This window comes from Antedon mediterranea, chromosome 6, assembly GCF_964355755.1.
Source record: "Antedon mediterranea chromosome 6, ecAntMedi1.1, whole genome shotgun sequence".
NCBI classification, from domain to species: Eukaryota; Metazoa; Echinodermata; class Crinoidea; order Comatulida; family Antedonidae; genus Antedon; species Antedon mediterranea.
Window position 1 is genome coordinate 30,536,640 of NC_092675.1, and position 17,033 is coordinate 30,553,672.

A 17,033-nucleotide genomic window follows, 5' to 3' on the forward strand; every position below is an offset into this window, starting at 1 on the left:
CATTAAGCAAAGTGTTTGTTATGGGAAATCATTGGTCTGTATACACAATCAAATATTGAACGATTCCTTATGTGATCCTCCTCAATATAAAAGAACTTTTAAATTTGGTAATAGTACATAACATTGTAGAACTAATTGCGAGTAATAATCCGACCGTGAAATAATAAAAACAAACTCGTAAAAATGTTGTGACGGTTTTTCTTAAATACTTCCAAAACAAATCAATTTACTGAGTGCTACCAGCATTGTTTGGTCTTTACACTACGGTATTATTATGAACCTGGTATTATGCTCACATTCCGGAAGGGAAACCGGGAACGTAACGTTGTAATGATCAGAGGAATGTTCTTTATCAAACAGTTTATTTCAGTTAATTCGTTAGCACGTACACCATCATTTTCATGAATTATTGGGGCACCTTTTTAGTTATATAGGTCTATTTGTATTAGCACATTCAGTTAATATATTCATATGAAAACTAAACAAGTTATTATACAAATTACTACCGTTTACTGTATTTATTGATATTTGATCTCATATTTTTCTACTTTTAATAGAAGGTTTTATACCGTTTTAATTCCCATCTCTTGATTTGAATGATAAATTAAGCAAACCCTTAACATACTAAATATTAATAAAACAGTTTTTTACAAAAATGTTATGACTGTTCGTTTTAGTATGCAGCTATACATTAATTAATAGGTCCATGGTTTTTGTATAATATATTTATATTACAATAAACTTATAGTGTTTACCGCATGTTTTGCAAATCTATCTTCAGTTATGCACATGTTACAAAGTGGGAAATGTGAATTTACTAGATATATGTAAAAAGAGGTTTAATAGTTATGAATTACAGATACTATAAATTTCACTCGTCATCGTCAAAGCAAACTCTGATCGCACTGTGGCTTCTCTAACAGTATTCTGAAACTATCTTCTGTCTTCAGTCATCCTACTTGCTTTCTCCATAGAGGGAGCCAAACACATCTGTTATAGTCTTTTCCCATTTGCATATTGGTTTTCCTCTTCTCTCTTCCCTGGAAAATAAGCCTCCAGCACTCTCTTCCCCATTCCATCTTGCCACTACTAATGCCACTACTAATTAAAATTGAAGAATGATATTGGAGCAACCAGATCTTTCAGATAGAATGCTTGGTGACGACGAACATTCTGCACTTTGGCTAGAATTACTTTCACATCTTCTGCGTCAATGTTACTTATCATGTTATTTTCTGGAATAAAGTAATTAGGTAAATTTTCTTTCTGTAAAAACTGAATAAGGAAATTTTGAAGATCTAGAAATCTATCACCCAGATTAGAATCTATCCAATCAGTTGGAGATGTTCTCTCACAAAGCCAAAACATGGTGGTCTTGATGTGATAGGAGGACAGTACCTTCGGTTCCTGTAACAAATTACCAATAATAAACATTAATACAACTTATATTTAAATAGCGGTACTTAAACAAACCAAGCTAAAACACACTTAATGGTCATCTCCGACACTCCAGTTATATCAGACTAAACATGCTTAACTTTTAACTTCAACGTTCGGTGCCATGCAACAATTCAAATAAACCCACCTTAAAACATTTTCTCCAAAGTTTCTTAAAGACCATATAACATTTACGTTGATTTTCTGTAAATGTATGTGCTAATGTACGTTCTGCCATAGAAAACGACAACCGCCATTCTAAGTCGATTCCTTTTCCAGCAGGATAATATTTTGGAACAAGATGATAGCCGTCTGTAATAATCTTTTCTACAATTGTTTTTTTAGGCCATTCACGCTTTCTTGATATCCAAGGATTGGCGATGGTTGGCCAATTTACTCCATTCAAAGCGATAGCTACATCAACTGTTTGGTCAAACTCTAATACTGAACCTATAACAACAAGTAATTAAACATAATGTAAATACATTCACTACAATTGACTAATTACTGATATGGACTACACTACATAACACTTTCAAACTAATAATTATAGGATTTTAGTCATACATACCGCCTGGTTCTTTTGATTCGTAACAAACAGAAATTGTTTGTACAGGTCCTTCTTGAACAAGTCTCAGTTTTCCTTTAAATTCATCTTTTTCGTTTTCATTCTCATTCTTGGTAATTTCAGACTGAACGGCATTGAGCCGTCTTCTGGTATACTCCTCTTGGATACCTAATAGTTTCGAACGAGTTAACAGAATTTTACCATTTAAAAATCTCGCACAGAGATGCTTGGTAAATCCTAGGCTCGTGTATGATTGAAGACTGTCTGGAATAGATATTGTTACGTAACCAGGATGAACAGACGGACGCCATGTAAAAGTAGGACACTCTTGACGTTGTTGGCGCTTTCCAATATCTTCCAGTTCTGTTATAAAACATTCTTTGTTAACGTCTTTTTCTTCTTTCATAATTCTACTGCTCATTTCATCCACAATTTTAAAATCTTCACAAGGGGTTGTATGATGAGGATCTTCGGCAGCAATAGCAAGAGGAATCATCAAGTCCATTTCATCGTCTACGTAAGACATTCCAGGACCACTGTTATCTGCTATTGCAAAGCCTTCGCTCGTGCTGCCTGTCCATACAATACCACTCATATCCTTGATGTTATCAAAGCATGGTCTCACCAAATCAAAAACCTGCTGAAATCGTTTAGGCAATGTATTTGTGTTATCTGGAAGTTGTTTATTTTTCTGAAATAGTACTATCAATTTACTTTGAAGTTCAACACTTGTTGTGATGAACCTCATGTGATCGTTAGAGATCGGATCCACTCGAGTAGCTGGATTATTGTGAGTTTTGTACAAGTTAACAGAAAACCCTATCAATGTTCTTAAGTCTTTTTCGTTTAAGTATCCTTTTCTAGATCTCTGATTTATCTCAAATAGTGGATTAAGCGCCTGTTCTGTTTTCACATAGAACTCATTTATCGAGTCGTCTAAAGAATTAAAAAAGAAGTTATCATTATTTTTACTACTGTACCGAAACTTGTTATTTTCAAATGTTTATAATATTTTGATAGTTTGAGAAGACTTAGGACACTAACCTGGTTTATTGTAGACCTCTTTCATTTTCGGATGTGTATCTTCATTAACGAAGTCAAAACCATATGGTGCACGCATGCGTGACACGGACACAGGATTATTGCCAACAGTCTTAACAGAAAATGATTCTTAAAAAGTGAAAATTCAGGTTACAGATACATACGCCATGTTATAACTATCTTTGTGATGAACACAATTCTGGTGAAGTATTAATAAGTCTTTTTTTTATTAAAACAAATAGAATTTTGATTATCAAAACTACGAAACTTTTCTTTACCAAAGGGTTCATCAACGGTACTGTCGGGTGACTTTTGCTGAAGTATTTTACCAACATTTTCTGTGATTGACACCTGAACACATTTTCCACTTGTTGCGACTAGTGCATACACACCTAAATTGAAAATAAAATAAATATCAACGTCTACATAAATCACTTTATTTCAACCTATTTTTTTAACAATGATTGATCAAACTCACTGTTATTTTATTCATAATACACTTACAAAACATGAAATAATTTATAACACACTCAATCAAAGTAACATATATTTCTGTTCATAATAATTATTTGACAATAATTTGATTAAAGTAAGAGAGGGCAAAAAAAAAATCAAAGCTTGTGTGAGGCAGCCCATACAATTACAAAGAAAACAGGATAATACGGGAACCGGAAGCAAGACAAAAACATTCTTCTACAACATAGTATTACATGCAGGACAATTCCAATGTTGTTTAACGTTATGTTATGCCAATAAACTGTAATGCACCACATAATACCACGACTATATGCTGTTTCCCACTTTCAACTACAATTTTTGTTTTCCTAAAGTCTAACAATTTACTCCTATAGAATTGTATGTGACAGTATAAACAGGTATTAGAACAGAACTCACCTCCAGGAATATTGTGACAGTATAAACAGGTATTAGAACAGAACTCACCTCCAGGAATATTCCGAAATGCGATGCCTTGATATTTCCCATTATATAGAAAAGCCAAAGTACCGTCTCGATGTAAAACAAAGCCTACTTTATCATCAACTTGAATGTTTCTTAGGTTTAGTTTGTACCCTCCACCAATCGTTTGAAAATCGCGCCAAAGATCATCATCTCTGTAAAAAATAGTTTCCATAAACATTCTTTTCACAATTAAAATTGAATGTGTTGTAGTCATCAGTCAATTTCACTTTCGCAAACTTGCTCAAAGCATTAAAGCGAAAGTTAGTATGATCCATCATCGTGTTTTGATTTGTCAAATACTTGTGGCACGCTTACGTGGTGGTAACTAATTTTATTTACGAATTAAGTCAGTTCATAATCAATCAATACCTAATGTATGATGATGTGTTTACTTCATACATCGTTCGGTATTTAATTGGTTTATTATCATCACTACCAACCTTAAAAACCAGAATCCACTACCTTTTCCATAACCATTTCCTTCGTAAAAAATATCATCGGGAAATGAATTGTAGATACAGACACCTACAAAAACAAGAAGCAACGGTAACGACAGTTACTTAACAACTTTGCACTTACACAATGATGTTAATATCAGTGTAGCAAATGTTTGATAAATTAATTAATGATTAAACATATTTCAACGTTAACTTTTAAAAAAGGAAAAGTAAATGATATCCTACCAAACTCCATTGAGCTGTTATGACTGTCATCTACTTTATCAATTTTTAACTCGAAAAGTCTTGACGTCTGAATCGGTTGGTTAGACACAAATACCGCTCTGTTGTACATAACACCGCTGTTAATACGATAAGCGATAGTTCTATCGCTGTTGACGTCACCGTGTTCTCTCACTGGTTTCAACGTATACGGAATTGAAGCTGTTTGTTCCTAAACATGAAATATACGTATACATAAAGGGAATATTGTTATAAAGTTATTTAGCTTCTTTTAAATCTTCTCAATTAAAAAATAATTTGGTCTAAGAGTTACTGTTTGTGTTATCTTACAATACAAGTCTCACTATTAGTAACTATGCCTAGATATTTTTGTATTGGCATTATGCGTCATATCACATCACACTTTTTTTGTCAAACTAGTATAGTGTAGATTATTGTTCCATGGTTGGAATATCCTCGTTTCTCTTACTTGTTCACTGGTTGTGTTATTTGTTTTCAGCTCTCTACTGGTCGTGACATTTGTAGTATGGCCGCATTCATCTTTTCTATCTCTACTTGACAATACTTCTGCTTTCTGAATTGACATTTCCTCTGACTGTGGAACATTTTCTTTTGAAAAATGTGAATGGGAGCCCACATCAATGTTACTGGCTATACCCAACTTTGTTTCTTCTTGTTTACTGTCAACCGACTTTCCTTCTGTCATGGTGGTTGTAACACTCTTGTCTACTTCTGATACTTTTTTTGTGATTTGACCTCTGTATTCACTAGTTTTTTCATCAAGGTAAAGAAGCTATGTAAAACAAAATTAGAACCAATTTAATTTTTGGAAAAATCGGTAATGTGTACAACCTGGCGTGAAAATGTTTTGAAAAACCCAAATGTTATCAATGTTACAGTACTCAAAACTAACATGCGTACCACCAAACGGCGCTCACTCGTCTGTTCACAACGACATAGGAATGGACCAGTACACGGGGTAACACCTAATATTCGGAAAAATGATCTTGGTTATTCAAAGTGCACACGACCAGATATGTACACTGGACCCTCCAGTTTTAAATCTGTGATCTGTTCTACCACCAGAACAATGAAGAGTGCCTTGAACCTGTGCCAATTGTGTAGCTCCGCCTTAACCACTCGGCCACTTGACTCTACAAATACAATACTGATGGTCTATAGACGTATAAGTCCAGATTATTGATTTGTAAATTATGAAAGTTTTTATTCAAACGTTTGCATAAGTTCAGGCAGACTTTCTTTGAACTTAAATTTCCATCACCCAAAGAAACAAAATGTTACCTTTTGTTTAAAATGCTGATAATATGCGTCAGTGATTGTGTGCATTAAGTTTAGTGCTCCATGTTCAATAAGTACTTCCGGGTCACAATCGCTGTAGGTAACTATAATTTCGATTGACGTTTTAATAATCGTCCATTGTAGCTCATCTGTATAAACTGTTTCTGTGTTCGCTTTCCATACATCATTAATGATACGAATAAGTATATCTGTCAAGGTAATACATGTAGAATAAGATTATCAGACTATTGTATTCGTAATTGTAAGGTTCTTTATTATAATCATCGACTTTAACGTTTATTGGCAAAAACTATTTCTTTCGATTTTGATTAATACATTTTTATTATATAGCTATGAATCTCATTCAAACTGTTTGTATCTTGCCAAACAAACGCCTAAAATAAAAGGAGAATACATTAAACATTAATTAAAGATAGTATAATTATATAGGCCTATATATTCGTCGTTATATCCCAAATACTCACGGGATACTTCTTAACATCGTAATCAAATTCGATTTGTCGCTTTCTATATTATAGTAGACTAGTAAGTGGATATTACCTGGCCACCCATGTTCATTCATATGTTTCAGAATGGTTTGTCTTCGATCTTCTTTTGAAATCATCTGTCTAACGGCAGTAACAATTTCTATGACGTCATCACTCTCAAAACTGTCACATTGCAATAAAACGCAGTAAAGATTATCCAACATCTGAATATTATCTAAACATTGACTTTCGTTATCAAGACATTTTTCGCCTAAATTAAAAATTAGAATTTTATTAATTTATAATCACATTATAAACTTTTCTGAACAATTTATAAAGTTATACAAAAATTTATAGACAATTTTATTTATTTTTTCGATATGTATTTCATTATTTGCATGCAATTGATTAAAATTGAAAATTAATTAAGTTACTTTTCATTGTTATTTCGTTTTCTGTTTGACGATCGTGTTCAACAACATCAGACGATGACGTGCACTCGACGTCACTAAATCGACGATCGTGTTCAATAACATCAGACGATGACGAGTCATCGACGTCACTAAATCCCCATTCGTCAAGAACTTGCCTCACGTACAGCCTTAGTCTACTCTTGTCATTTCTTTCCATTATTGCGTACAAGAAAGTCAACGACTTATCTATTATCTGCTCGCAGAAATGTGTAAAAACTAGTTTTATTAATAAAGACCACATAATTAAATTTATTTTACTTAAAGACAGCTTGTTATGAGAGTTTGTAAATAATTGCTTTGACCTAATACAATATTAAATTAACTTTGAGAAAGCAATTTTTCTATCATCTTACCAATTCTTTATCTGGAGAGAGTTAAAATAACTATTTTTAAACATGACGTCATCGTACCTGATCTTTGTTGAGAGGATGTACAGCTAAATTAACGAGTGCTTCAACCAATTCCTGTACAGAGAATCCTGTTGATTTACCTGAGAGTGTGTTATCCAAAACTGAAGTTATCTCATTTATTACTCCTAAGAAAAGTAATGAGATCATCAAATATCTACTTAGATGTATAATCTATCTAGAGCTTGGTTCCCACTAGAGACACAACGCAATGACGTAACGCAACGTATTGACCAATCACAAGTTATGGATTATTCGAACGGTGGCTTGTCATTGGTCAACTTGATTGCGTTGCGTCTCTAGTGGGAACCACGCTATAGTGCACCGCAAGTAATTTGACCAATCACGACACGTCAGATCACCAGGATGTACGCTTGTGATTGTTCAACTCACTTGTGTTTCTTTACTCCATGGTTTCGCCCGGGAATTAAGGATTATTGAAATATGCCTACAAAACTTTTATTTTTGGACTTGCATCTTCAGAACTATTTAGCACATTTGTTTACATTTTGAATGCGTATTCATCGTCAGCAGAGCCCTTCTATCAGTTTGTATTATTAAGTTAATTTATGTGAAATAATCAATAATTGATGATTCATCCTACCGTGTTTATGTGAAATAATCAATAATTAATGATTCATCCTACCGTGTTTATGTGAAATAATCAATAATTAATGATTCATCCAACCGTGTTTATGTGAAATAATCAATAATTGATAATTCATCCTACCGTGTTTATCCTCTAGTAACTCCACGTCGATGATAGGATCTGCTATGTAGCTAATTGCTATCAGAGAATACAGACATCTCCATTTTGATGGTGAACCTTTAAAGATGTCAAGTATTTTCCTCCACTCAGAAGTGCGAAACAATTCTCGATTTTTTCTACTTTTAGACAAGTTGCTTATAACACACAGAGAAGAATTTAAAAGCAGTTCCATCCTCTGTAATAATATAGTTTTACAATAAAAAATAAAAAATGTGTACATTAATTGTATTTTCCTTTTCTGTTATACTATATTTGGATGGAGAATTGAACCAAGTAAATAACATACATAAGACTCTTTTGTGGGCTTTTAATATTGTGGGATGATTTTCGATGCTAATCTGCTATTCGAGATTATGCTCTTGTAGACTAAACAGGAGCTACAATATAAATGCTGGAAATTGCTATTAAAATTACCAATACGACGTTTGTGGTACGAACCAGTCAAGAGCATGCAGGATCAAAGCACCATTCATTCGGAAGACAATGAACTGCTACAATGAATGTATTATAAACACTATATTAATATATTACCATTGAGTCGGTATGAGTATGTGGCATTAACTCAACTAACTCTAAAAATGATTTGATATTGTTTGTTTGTTTCTCCTTTGACATTTCCGTTACAGATAGTATCGGAGTTGTATTTCGACTAAACAAAGGAAGAAGAAGATGGTATTCTTTTCGTTCAGAGGTTTTACTACAGTATGAATATAAATTTAAAATGTTTATGAATAAACTACCTTTGACATTGTCGGATCATCTTCCCAAAATGTTGCCTCCGACGTCATCGAAGGATGGATACCGGAGAGTGGTGGAAATATACTTTCAATTTTCTCCATTTTTCCCTGGTCTCCTTTTTACAAATGAGTGTCAATCATTTACTTTCCAAATGACTACCCTATAAACCAATACAAATAATGTGTTTACACTGACTTTAAATAGCTGTATGGGGCCGGCCTCTACTAAAATAGGGTTATTATAATAATGTAGCTGCTGTTTTAGTAGGTAGATGCATGGGTGGCTTTCAACAATACCAATCTATTGAAATTGTGGCTACAAACAAACCCACTATTGACAAAACACAATATTTTCTTTATATAGGCCTACAGTAATTCTGATTCAATACACTCTTTATATGCTATTCATACATAATAGGCCTATCATAATTAATTCCGTCTTACTAGTCCTGAAAGACTAGATCGTCTCAGAAAAAGAATTTGTTTTTTTTTGGGAAAAATGCCAAATCAAATCAAACCGTATTTAATAGGCCTACATTTCTCAAGATGGGTAACTTTTTTTAACAAATCATAAAAAGTGACTAGACTCCTTTTTTGTTTTTGTTTTAGCTTGTTCACATAGACGTAAGACGCAACCCTGCTGAACATTGGATAAGGGTACAAAGAATCTAGCTATTAACAACCAAACGACAAAGCGAATTCACTTGCATTCCATGACCACCTGGACACATTGTCATTTTGTTACCGCATAACTCGATACATTCCGCTGCAGCAGAGCAAGGACGTGCTGGCCTTTGTTTTCGGCAAGCACAATTGGTGAGTGTACGTTGCGCTTACGTTCTTGCGTTGCGTCTTTATTGTTAAATAGTTAAAAAACAAGAATATAATAGGCCTCCTCCCGCCGTGCGTACGTACTCATTGAATTTACCCATTCCAATAAGCCTAAAAATCCTAGTAGTAGTGTCAGTAGGCCTTTTTACTAATATAGCTAACAATAGGCTAGGCCTATAGTATAGCTAGTACGTAGTAGGCCCGACTACGCCATCCATGATAGAAAGCGGTTTCTACATAAATAAATCTACATATTGACAATATGATTATGCCAAGTATGACCTACTTGCACAGCATCCTAACCCAGATCTGCCTAACCTGTCATTCGAGTGGTTGCAGGGAGGAGGGGTCCAATGGTTGGTTATTGATTGAAGATCGATGGTATATATAGATATAAACGTGAGAGTCTACAATAATAACATCAATTCCGGAAGTGGGATGATAGAGGGCGTACTTGAGATAGGTATATTGATTGTAGCTATTTAAATTTTAAATAGAATAAAATAGATTTAGAGAAGTGCATATTATTTAATATATCGTTATTGAACATATCGACCAAAAAGTGTATCAATGTATCAACGGGCACTACAGGTAAATTTTAATTCAAGTACACATATTTTGTACTGTATGGCCTTTCATACATAGTATTACGTCATAATATATTCTGCATTATTTACGAATGTTTTTTATGCAGGTAAAGTAACAATTGTTTTTTGTTATCATATTTATTTATACAATCCTATTGCGTGTGGTGGTATGTAAGAAATATTAGTTTTGCTTTTTATCATTAATAATTAATAATTTCCTCGTTTTCTATCACGCGCAGAGAATGCATTACTGCCGTTGGCGTTTCATACCTATAATATGACGTCATAATAGAAAGCCGTATTTTGATTACATAACATGCATGTTTGACCTTCGCAGTCTCTCAGATCATGTCTCGGCCCGTTGTTGGTGTCTTCGTTGTTTGCTGCTAAACTTATAAAATATAGTAATCAGTCGTTCTAGCGTCTTCATTTTCAAATGTTTAGTTCCACAAAGTCAGTAAGTATCGCACCTTTATCTTTTTTATATATTTTTTCAGCACAAGGAGTTGATTAAAATACTGTGTAGGCCTCCTACGTGTGTGTAGGCGATACCACGAGGAGGCTTGAGTGATGGGCGGCGTTGTGTTGTGTGTGTGTGTGGAGATGCATGCAAGGCAAGGACTAGTGTAGAGTGAAGTCAGCCTGAGTCCTGAATATGCAAATCAATATTCTGCTTTGTTATTAATTATGCCAGAGAGCTAGGCCTAGGCCTTATCAACCACCGGCTATGTGTTTTTTTTCGTTCATTGCATTTCAACCAAATACTAAGTTTAATTAAGGCCTATTATAATAATTATATTTATTAATTTATACAATTTACAAGTTACAACTGATAATATTTAAGTGCCAGGCTTGTATTTTTTTTTCTATTTTCAGTAAATGTTCCAATATTATGTTATCATCACCAACACCTGTGAAGAAAGTTTGCCTTAAAAATCTAAAAATGCGTCTCAATAATGAAGAAGATGGTGACCATATCAATGCACATAGTGTAGTGGATAGCAACCAAGAAACAAGAGAAGACAAATTAAATAGTTATTCCAATGATACCAATGGAACATTGAGTGATGAAAATGATGATGATAACTGTATACAAGCATCACAGACCTCACAAATGTCTGTTGAAATAAGTTGTTCTCAAAATGTTAGCACATTCTGTAGTACTAGTGAACAACTTGACAGAAATAATTTATCAAAAGACTCGATGGAAGTGAAGACATCACTGGGAAAAATCAATGGTAGCAGACGACGTAATTTGGATGATGATGAACCATTATTAACAAGTAAAGGAGCCGACTCCTATGTCATTCTGCCAATTAAAAATCCAGATCTTTGGTTATATTACAAAAGAGCTCAAGGTACTTTTATTAATTCAGTAATCAATTTATGCATTTGTTTTTTATTTCAATTAATTTATCATATTTTAAAACATAACTACTGTACATTGTCATGGGATTATAATAACTTTACAGTGTTCTAATTAAATATTGTTTTTTAGTAAATGAAGTTGGGTAGCTAAATTTAGATTACCGGTATATTGAACAATTGAATATTAATTTTGTTATTTTTTGTGGATGTTCACAGCCTCATTTTGGACTTGTGAGGAAGTTGATCTTGGAAAGGATGCTAGCCATTGGAAATCACTAACAGTAAGTAAAGAAAAACAAACACAAATGTGCGATACTCGGGGTACAGCCAAAGAAGCTGTAATGACATCATAAGACAGGATGTAACGTCACATACACATCAATAACCTCGCTACCAAATACGGCTATACAGTACCATCTTCGAGACGTCATATGGTTTGAAATTAAAAAATATATAGCTTTGAGAACATGTCACTGTAGTATATTCATGCCAAATCCCAGCTCAATACTACAATGAATAAGGAAGGAGTAGTACTTTATAAATCGCACTTTTTACTCAATAGTGTCGGATACCCCGAGTAAAAATATGATGAAAAAAATTCTATGCCAATTGTTCAATCAATTCACAAGTAAAAGACTGATTATGAAATAATGACTACAATGCAAGTACGTCACTCAGCCACCGTAATTGGACCAAACGCGATTGATAAATTGTCTAAACTGTTGATTTTGTCAAAAGTTTTTGTATTAAAGTAACAGTTAATTAAGTTACTGTATAAAATAATTTGCTATATTTCAGATCTTTAAATTTTTCTGGTAGCAGTTTGCAAAAAATAAACAAAAACAAGCTGCTGAAAAAGATCTTATGGTTTTTTGTTTTTTTTTTTTAGGATGATGAGCGTACATTTATTTCTCAAATTCTTGCATTTTTCGCTGCAAGTGATGGAATTGTAAATGAAAACCTAGTTCAAAGATTTAGTCAAGAAGTGCAAATTACAGAAGCAAAATGTTTTTATGGATTCCAAATAGCTATGGAGGTAGTGTACAATTTATTATAATTATTATTTTCTTTAAACATAACATCAACTTCAATTTATCCCAACTCTTTCATTCCAAGAGGTATTGGCCTTTTCAATAGAAGATATGTTCGTTAGTTATATTCTTTTGTCTTTATTTAATTCTGTTTTTATATTTATTGAGAGAAAAAGCTGAGAACTCTGTAATTTCCAAATTTATGGATGAATAAAGCAATGTCTATGAATTGCAATAATAAAGTTCAACGGTATGCAATCCTGTATGCTCACACTATTATGTGTTTTAGTGTTATACTGCCCTCTTTAGACTGATATTAGTATTGATCATACATTACAATATTATTCAACACGCTTAAATGATTGATTTCATGTTGCTTAATCTCATTCATTATTTTTACCGAATTTTTATATATTTTGTGTGTCACTGTGTGTTTTATTTTATTAGAATATACATTCTGAGATGTATAGCTTACTGATTGATACTTACATTAAAGACCCTATCGAAAAGAAACGACTTTTTAACGCCATTGAAACAAGTAAGTGTACAGTAACAGTTTTATAAATTCTAGTTAAATCAAGTTATAGTCTGTTTTTATTTTGATTATTTATTTGACCAGCATTTCAACATAAAATACAATACAACATACTGTATACAAATGCTGGGAAGGAACAGCTTAAGAAAAACTGTGGCCCAAATAAGCCAACTACCCACTCTTGTTGTATGATTTATACATACAAATGAAATGAAATGAATCAATAAGTAACATTTAAATACATTTTTAGGTTGAAAACAAATATAGCCTACATTTTTGGTTTTCACAATTTGCTTGTGCATGTGCAGCCCCTATTAAAGATTGAGAGAGAATACTTACAGTGGCGGTATGACATGACCCTTTCATAATTTAAACATTCAACATCAGAAAATAATTTAAATTTCAGAAATATTTCATCCCTATCAAAAAACTCTAATAAAGAAAAAAACAAATTCGCAAACTCTAAACTTAAATATATAGAATACTTCTCTATCTACAATACATTTTTGAGTTATGGAGCATACATTATGGTGCATACATTATGGAGCATACATTATGGAGCATACATTATGGAGCATACATTTGCAAACACAAGCAACAAAAACATTACAACTATTCAACATACTTTACATTAAACTTTAAATAGATTTTTGCATATACTTATTAAAATGTACTTTGTTACCATTCTTTCTCAGTACCATATGTAAAGAAAAAGGCCGAGTGGGCATTTGATTGGATCCATTCGCAAGATGCTACATTCGCTGAGCGTTTAGTAGCGTTTGCTGCCATTGAAGGCATATTTTTCTCTGGTTCTTTTGCAGCTATTTTTTGGTTTAAAAAAAGGTTAGTCAATTTGTGTTATAAATATTGTACTGTCCTGCTTCAAATAAAATTATTTTAGAACTTTACATTTTTATATCATTTTGAACATGACCTATTTTACAATATGTTGCCATGGAATCCTTCAGTGACAATATTGGCAAAGATGATTTTCTTATTTTTGTAGAGGGTTACTCCCAGGTTTAACATTCTCAAATGAGCTGATAAGTCGAGATGAGGGGCTTCATTGTGACTTTGCTTGTGCACTCTTTCGACACCTAAAACACAAACCAGCTAAATCACGAATCGCAGAGATTATAAGCTCAGCCGTTGCTGTTGAAGTGCAGTTTTTAGTGGAAGCTGTTCCAGTCAAAATGATCGGAATGAATGCTGCCCTCATGAAGCAGTATATTCAATTTGTAGCTGATAGGCTTCTGCTAGAATTAAATTGTGCAAAAGTGAGTATTAAAACATCTGTACATATATCATTCAATACGGTAACAATTTCTAATAAACATTTTTATTTATTTTAAATGTTGGCGACAATTTTTCAAGCGCATGATTTTTAATTTTGAAGAAAGTAACTCCAAAACTTGGATATTGATTCTGAAATTGACTTTACTTGATTGCGAAAGTATTTTAATCTTATTACAAAAGTTATAATTGACAAAAAAACAAGATGATCGACAAAATTAAGGTTTTGTTTTATTTATATATATTTGTATATTTGCAATCTCCTTGTCATTTTGTTGCAAAGTTGTATGAGAATCTTTTTATTCATAAAAATATCAACATTTGTATTTTTTTCAGGTTTTCAAAGTAGAAAATCCATTTGATTTTATGGAGAATATCTCATTACAAGGCAAAGCCAACTTTTTTGAGAAGCGTGTTGCAGAATATCACAAAGCCAACGTTATGGTTCCAGAGACTGCACGACATCAGTTCACATTAGATGCAGACTTTTGATTCTATGGTTACATGCCATGGTTACATGCCATGGTTACATGCTATGGTTACATGCCATGGGGACATGCTATGATTACATGCCATGGTTACATGCTATGATTACATGCCATGGTTACATGCTATGGTTACATGCCATGGGGACATGCTATGATTACATGCCATGGTTACATGCTATGCATTTCACCTTAAAATCACCTATAAAGTATATGTTATGTTTTTGCAAACATAGCTGTCTATAGTTCCTTGTAAGTCTTCCTCATTATAACTTGCTAGGGTGCTATAAGTATATTAATTTAAAAATAATATATCTATGATGCGTCTAGGATATAAAACAAGAAGAAGGAACTACAATTGTAATGTTGTAAACCACAGTTTTGCTACCTCATAAATTTACAAGTATGTTTGTGTATAGCAGCTTATTAATTAATTGTCGTAAACTAACCAAAAAAAGAAAAATAAGATAGGACAAAATTGTTTTAATAGATTGTTTTAAAGCCAGTATTTAACTTCCTATATTGGTTGATTCCACATTTGTATGGGTCAGTATTTGTGTATGGGTGTCAGGGTGTATATTTGAGTACGCTACAGTGTATTTTATTTTAACACATTACTTTGGTATGTGTATATCATATTTGTTCATATTTATTAATTACAGCAATAAATACGATTTTACTAAACGGCATTGATTTGCTCAAATTTCGTTTTATTTTTTGTATCATTACATTTGAACAAATGAAATACGAAGCTTCCTTGTTGTAAGTGCTGTCCCTGCGCTGTGTCATTGTGTTTCTACTCGTTCTACGATAATAACAAATGCAATAGTTCGTCAAATGATACAAATTCTCGTTCCAACGCTAGTTTGCTGATTTGGGGTGACTGACAATACATCTACCTGTACCATAACCAAAAGACAGAACAAATACAGTAACCACCAGTCGTGAAACTTTAAAGCATGTGGTTACTGATTACTTGGCACGTTTTTCTTTCATTGTTTACGGATGTGCATCTAAACCTATCCCATCCGCTTTACTTTATCCTGATACCACACCTTATGTCTGACTTATGACGTCAGCAGACAGCAATATGTACCTGTCGCCAGTACCGGTATTGATAGATATTCAACAAAAGTCAGTTTACTATTAGCTGGACAGGGTAGAATTTTACCGAGCTTTCATAAGCATACGTAACAGGCGTGCGCTACCCTCCCACATTTTTTGCTGTGCATTAAACAGTTCAGATGTTGTTTCTACCGTTTACGAATTATTACAAACGAAATAAATGTAGGCCTAGTGAGTCTTCGTTCTTAAACGTGTTTTTTATGCATCCATGTGGATAATATAAAGGTACAACAAAGCTTTACTATTAGGCAGCTTAGTACCGTTAATAAGCTGACAAAACAATACAATTTGACGTTGTTAACCTAATACTACCATCACCATATCAATATCGTCATCTTAATAATTCATCGTTTACTTTTATGACTCAATTTAACTGTTATCCATCCACCAACAATTAGCGACGTCAAATGTCGATTATCTTTAAATAATTATCGTAAAAAAGGTCCGTTTGATGTTTACAACATGTATTATGTAGACATTGTATAGATAGCATAGATATGGCATATGGAGTTAGAGCTGGAAACAAGTTGAACGTGTTGCACCTTGTTGCAGCCCATCACACACTTTGAACACAACTTGCTATAAAACAGTGTTGCAGTACAAACTGAAACAAGTTTGTTGCTTATCAACTTATTTTACATTAAACAATAGTAAAATGATGTTTATGAATATTTTGAAGACATAATGTAAACATATTGCTAACTTTGATCCTTCGGAAACGTTTTTTTTTAATGTGTAAATTTGTATTTTGATAATATCTAATCTGATGCTTTACTGATAAATACAGCAAATATACACATGTCTGTACACACACCTACATTTCCGTCCGTTCGTCATTGGATAACACACAACACGTCACAGTACAATATACTTTTATGGCGTAAGTGAGTACTTATTATTAACAAAGTTCTTTAGGATT

The 17,033-nt window shown here is 33.1% G+C and overlaps 2 protein-coding genes across 2 annotated transcripts; one reads left to right on the forward strand and one right to left on the reverse strand.

The window, feature by feature from the left end:
• Nucleotides 1–219: 219 nt before the first annotated feature.
• On the reverse strand, nucleotides 220–10,079 carry LOC140052588 (uncharacterized). Its single transcript, XM_072098208.1, has 16 exons — nucleotides 9,977–10,079; nucleotides 8,863–9,020; nucleotides 8,084–8,297; nucleotides 7,357–7,481; nucleotides 6,908–7,139; nucleotides 6,547–6,744; nucleotides 5,989–6,194; nucleotides 5,156–5,479; nucleotides 4,690–4,897; nucleotides 4,447–4,531; nucleotides 3,989–4,158; nucleotides 3,325–3,438; nucleotides 3,050–3,175; nucleotides 2,009–2,941; nucleotides 1,586–1,887; nucleotides 220–1,407 (listed from the first exon to the last, which is right to left on the reverse strand). The coding sequence occupies exons 2-16, from the start codon at nucleotides 8,959–8,961 to the stop codon at nucleotides 1,102–1,104; spliced, it is 3,642 nt and encodes a 1,213-aa protein (XP_071954309.1). The 5' UTR covers nucleotides 8,962–9,020; nucleotides 9,977–10,079; the 3' UTR covers nucleotides 220–1,101.
• Nucleotides 10,080–10,135: 56 nt separating this feature from the next.
• LOC140052591 (ribonucleoside-diphosphate reductase subunit M2 B-like) lies at nucleotides 10,136–15,678 on the forward strand. Its single transcript, XM_072098211.1, has 9 exons — nucleotides 10,136–10,153; nucleotides 10,615–10,734; nucleotides 11,154–11,635; nucleotides 11,862–11,926; nucleotides 12,535–12,681; nucleotides 13,124–13,214; nucleotides 13,907–14,054; nucleotides 14,218–14,488; nucleotides 14,841–15,678. Exons 3-9 carry the CDS (start codon nucleotides 11,170–11,172, stop codon nucleotides 14,994–14,996), a joined length of 1,344 nt encoding a protein of 447 aa, XP_071954312.1. The 5' UTR covers nucleotides 10,136–10,153; nucleotides 10,615–10,734; nucleotides 11,154–11,169; the 3' UTR covers nucleotides 14,997–15,678.
• The last annotated feature ends 1,355 nt before the right edge of the window (nucleotides 15,679–17,033 follow it).

Coding starts and splice junctions, on each gene's coding strand:
- LOC140052588 (XM_072098208.1), bottom strand. CDS start 8,961: ATGGAGAAAATTGAAAGTATATTTCCACCACTCTCCGGTATCCATCCT. Junction 1,888..2,008: donor CGAATCAAAAGAACCAGGCG/GTATGTATGACT, acceptor TTGTTGTTATAG/GTTCAGTATTAGAGTTTGAC. Junction 1,408..1,585: donor TTTGGAGAAAATGTTTTAAG/GTGGGTTTATTT, acceptor AATTTGTTACAG/GAACCGAAGGTACTGTCCTC.
- LOC140052591 (XM_072098211.1), top strand. CDS start 11,170: ATGTTATCATCACCAACACCTGTGAAGAAAGTTTGCCTTAAAAATCTA. Junction 13,215..13,906: donor TTTTAACGCCATTGAAACAA/GTAAGTGTACAG, acceptor ATTCTTTCTCAG/TACCATATGTAAAGAAAAAG. Junction 14,489..14,840: donor TAGAATTAAATTGTGCAAAA/GTGAGTATTAAA, acceptor TATTTTTTTCAG/GTTTTCAAAGTAGAAAATCC.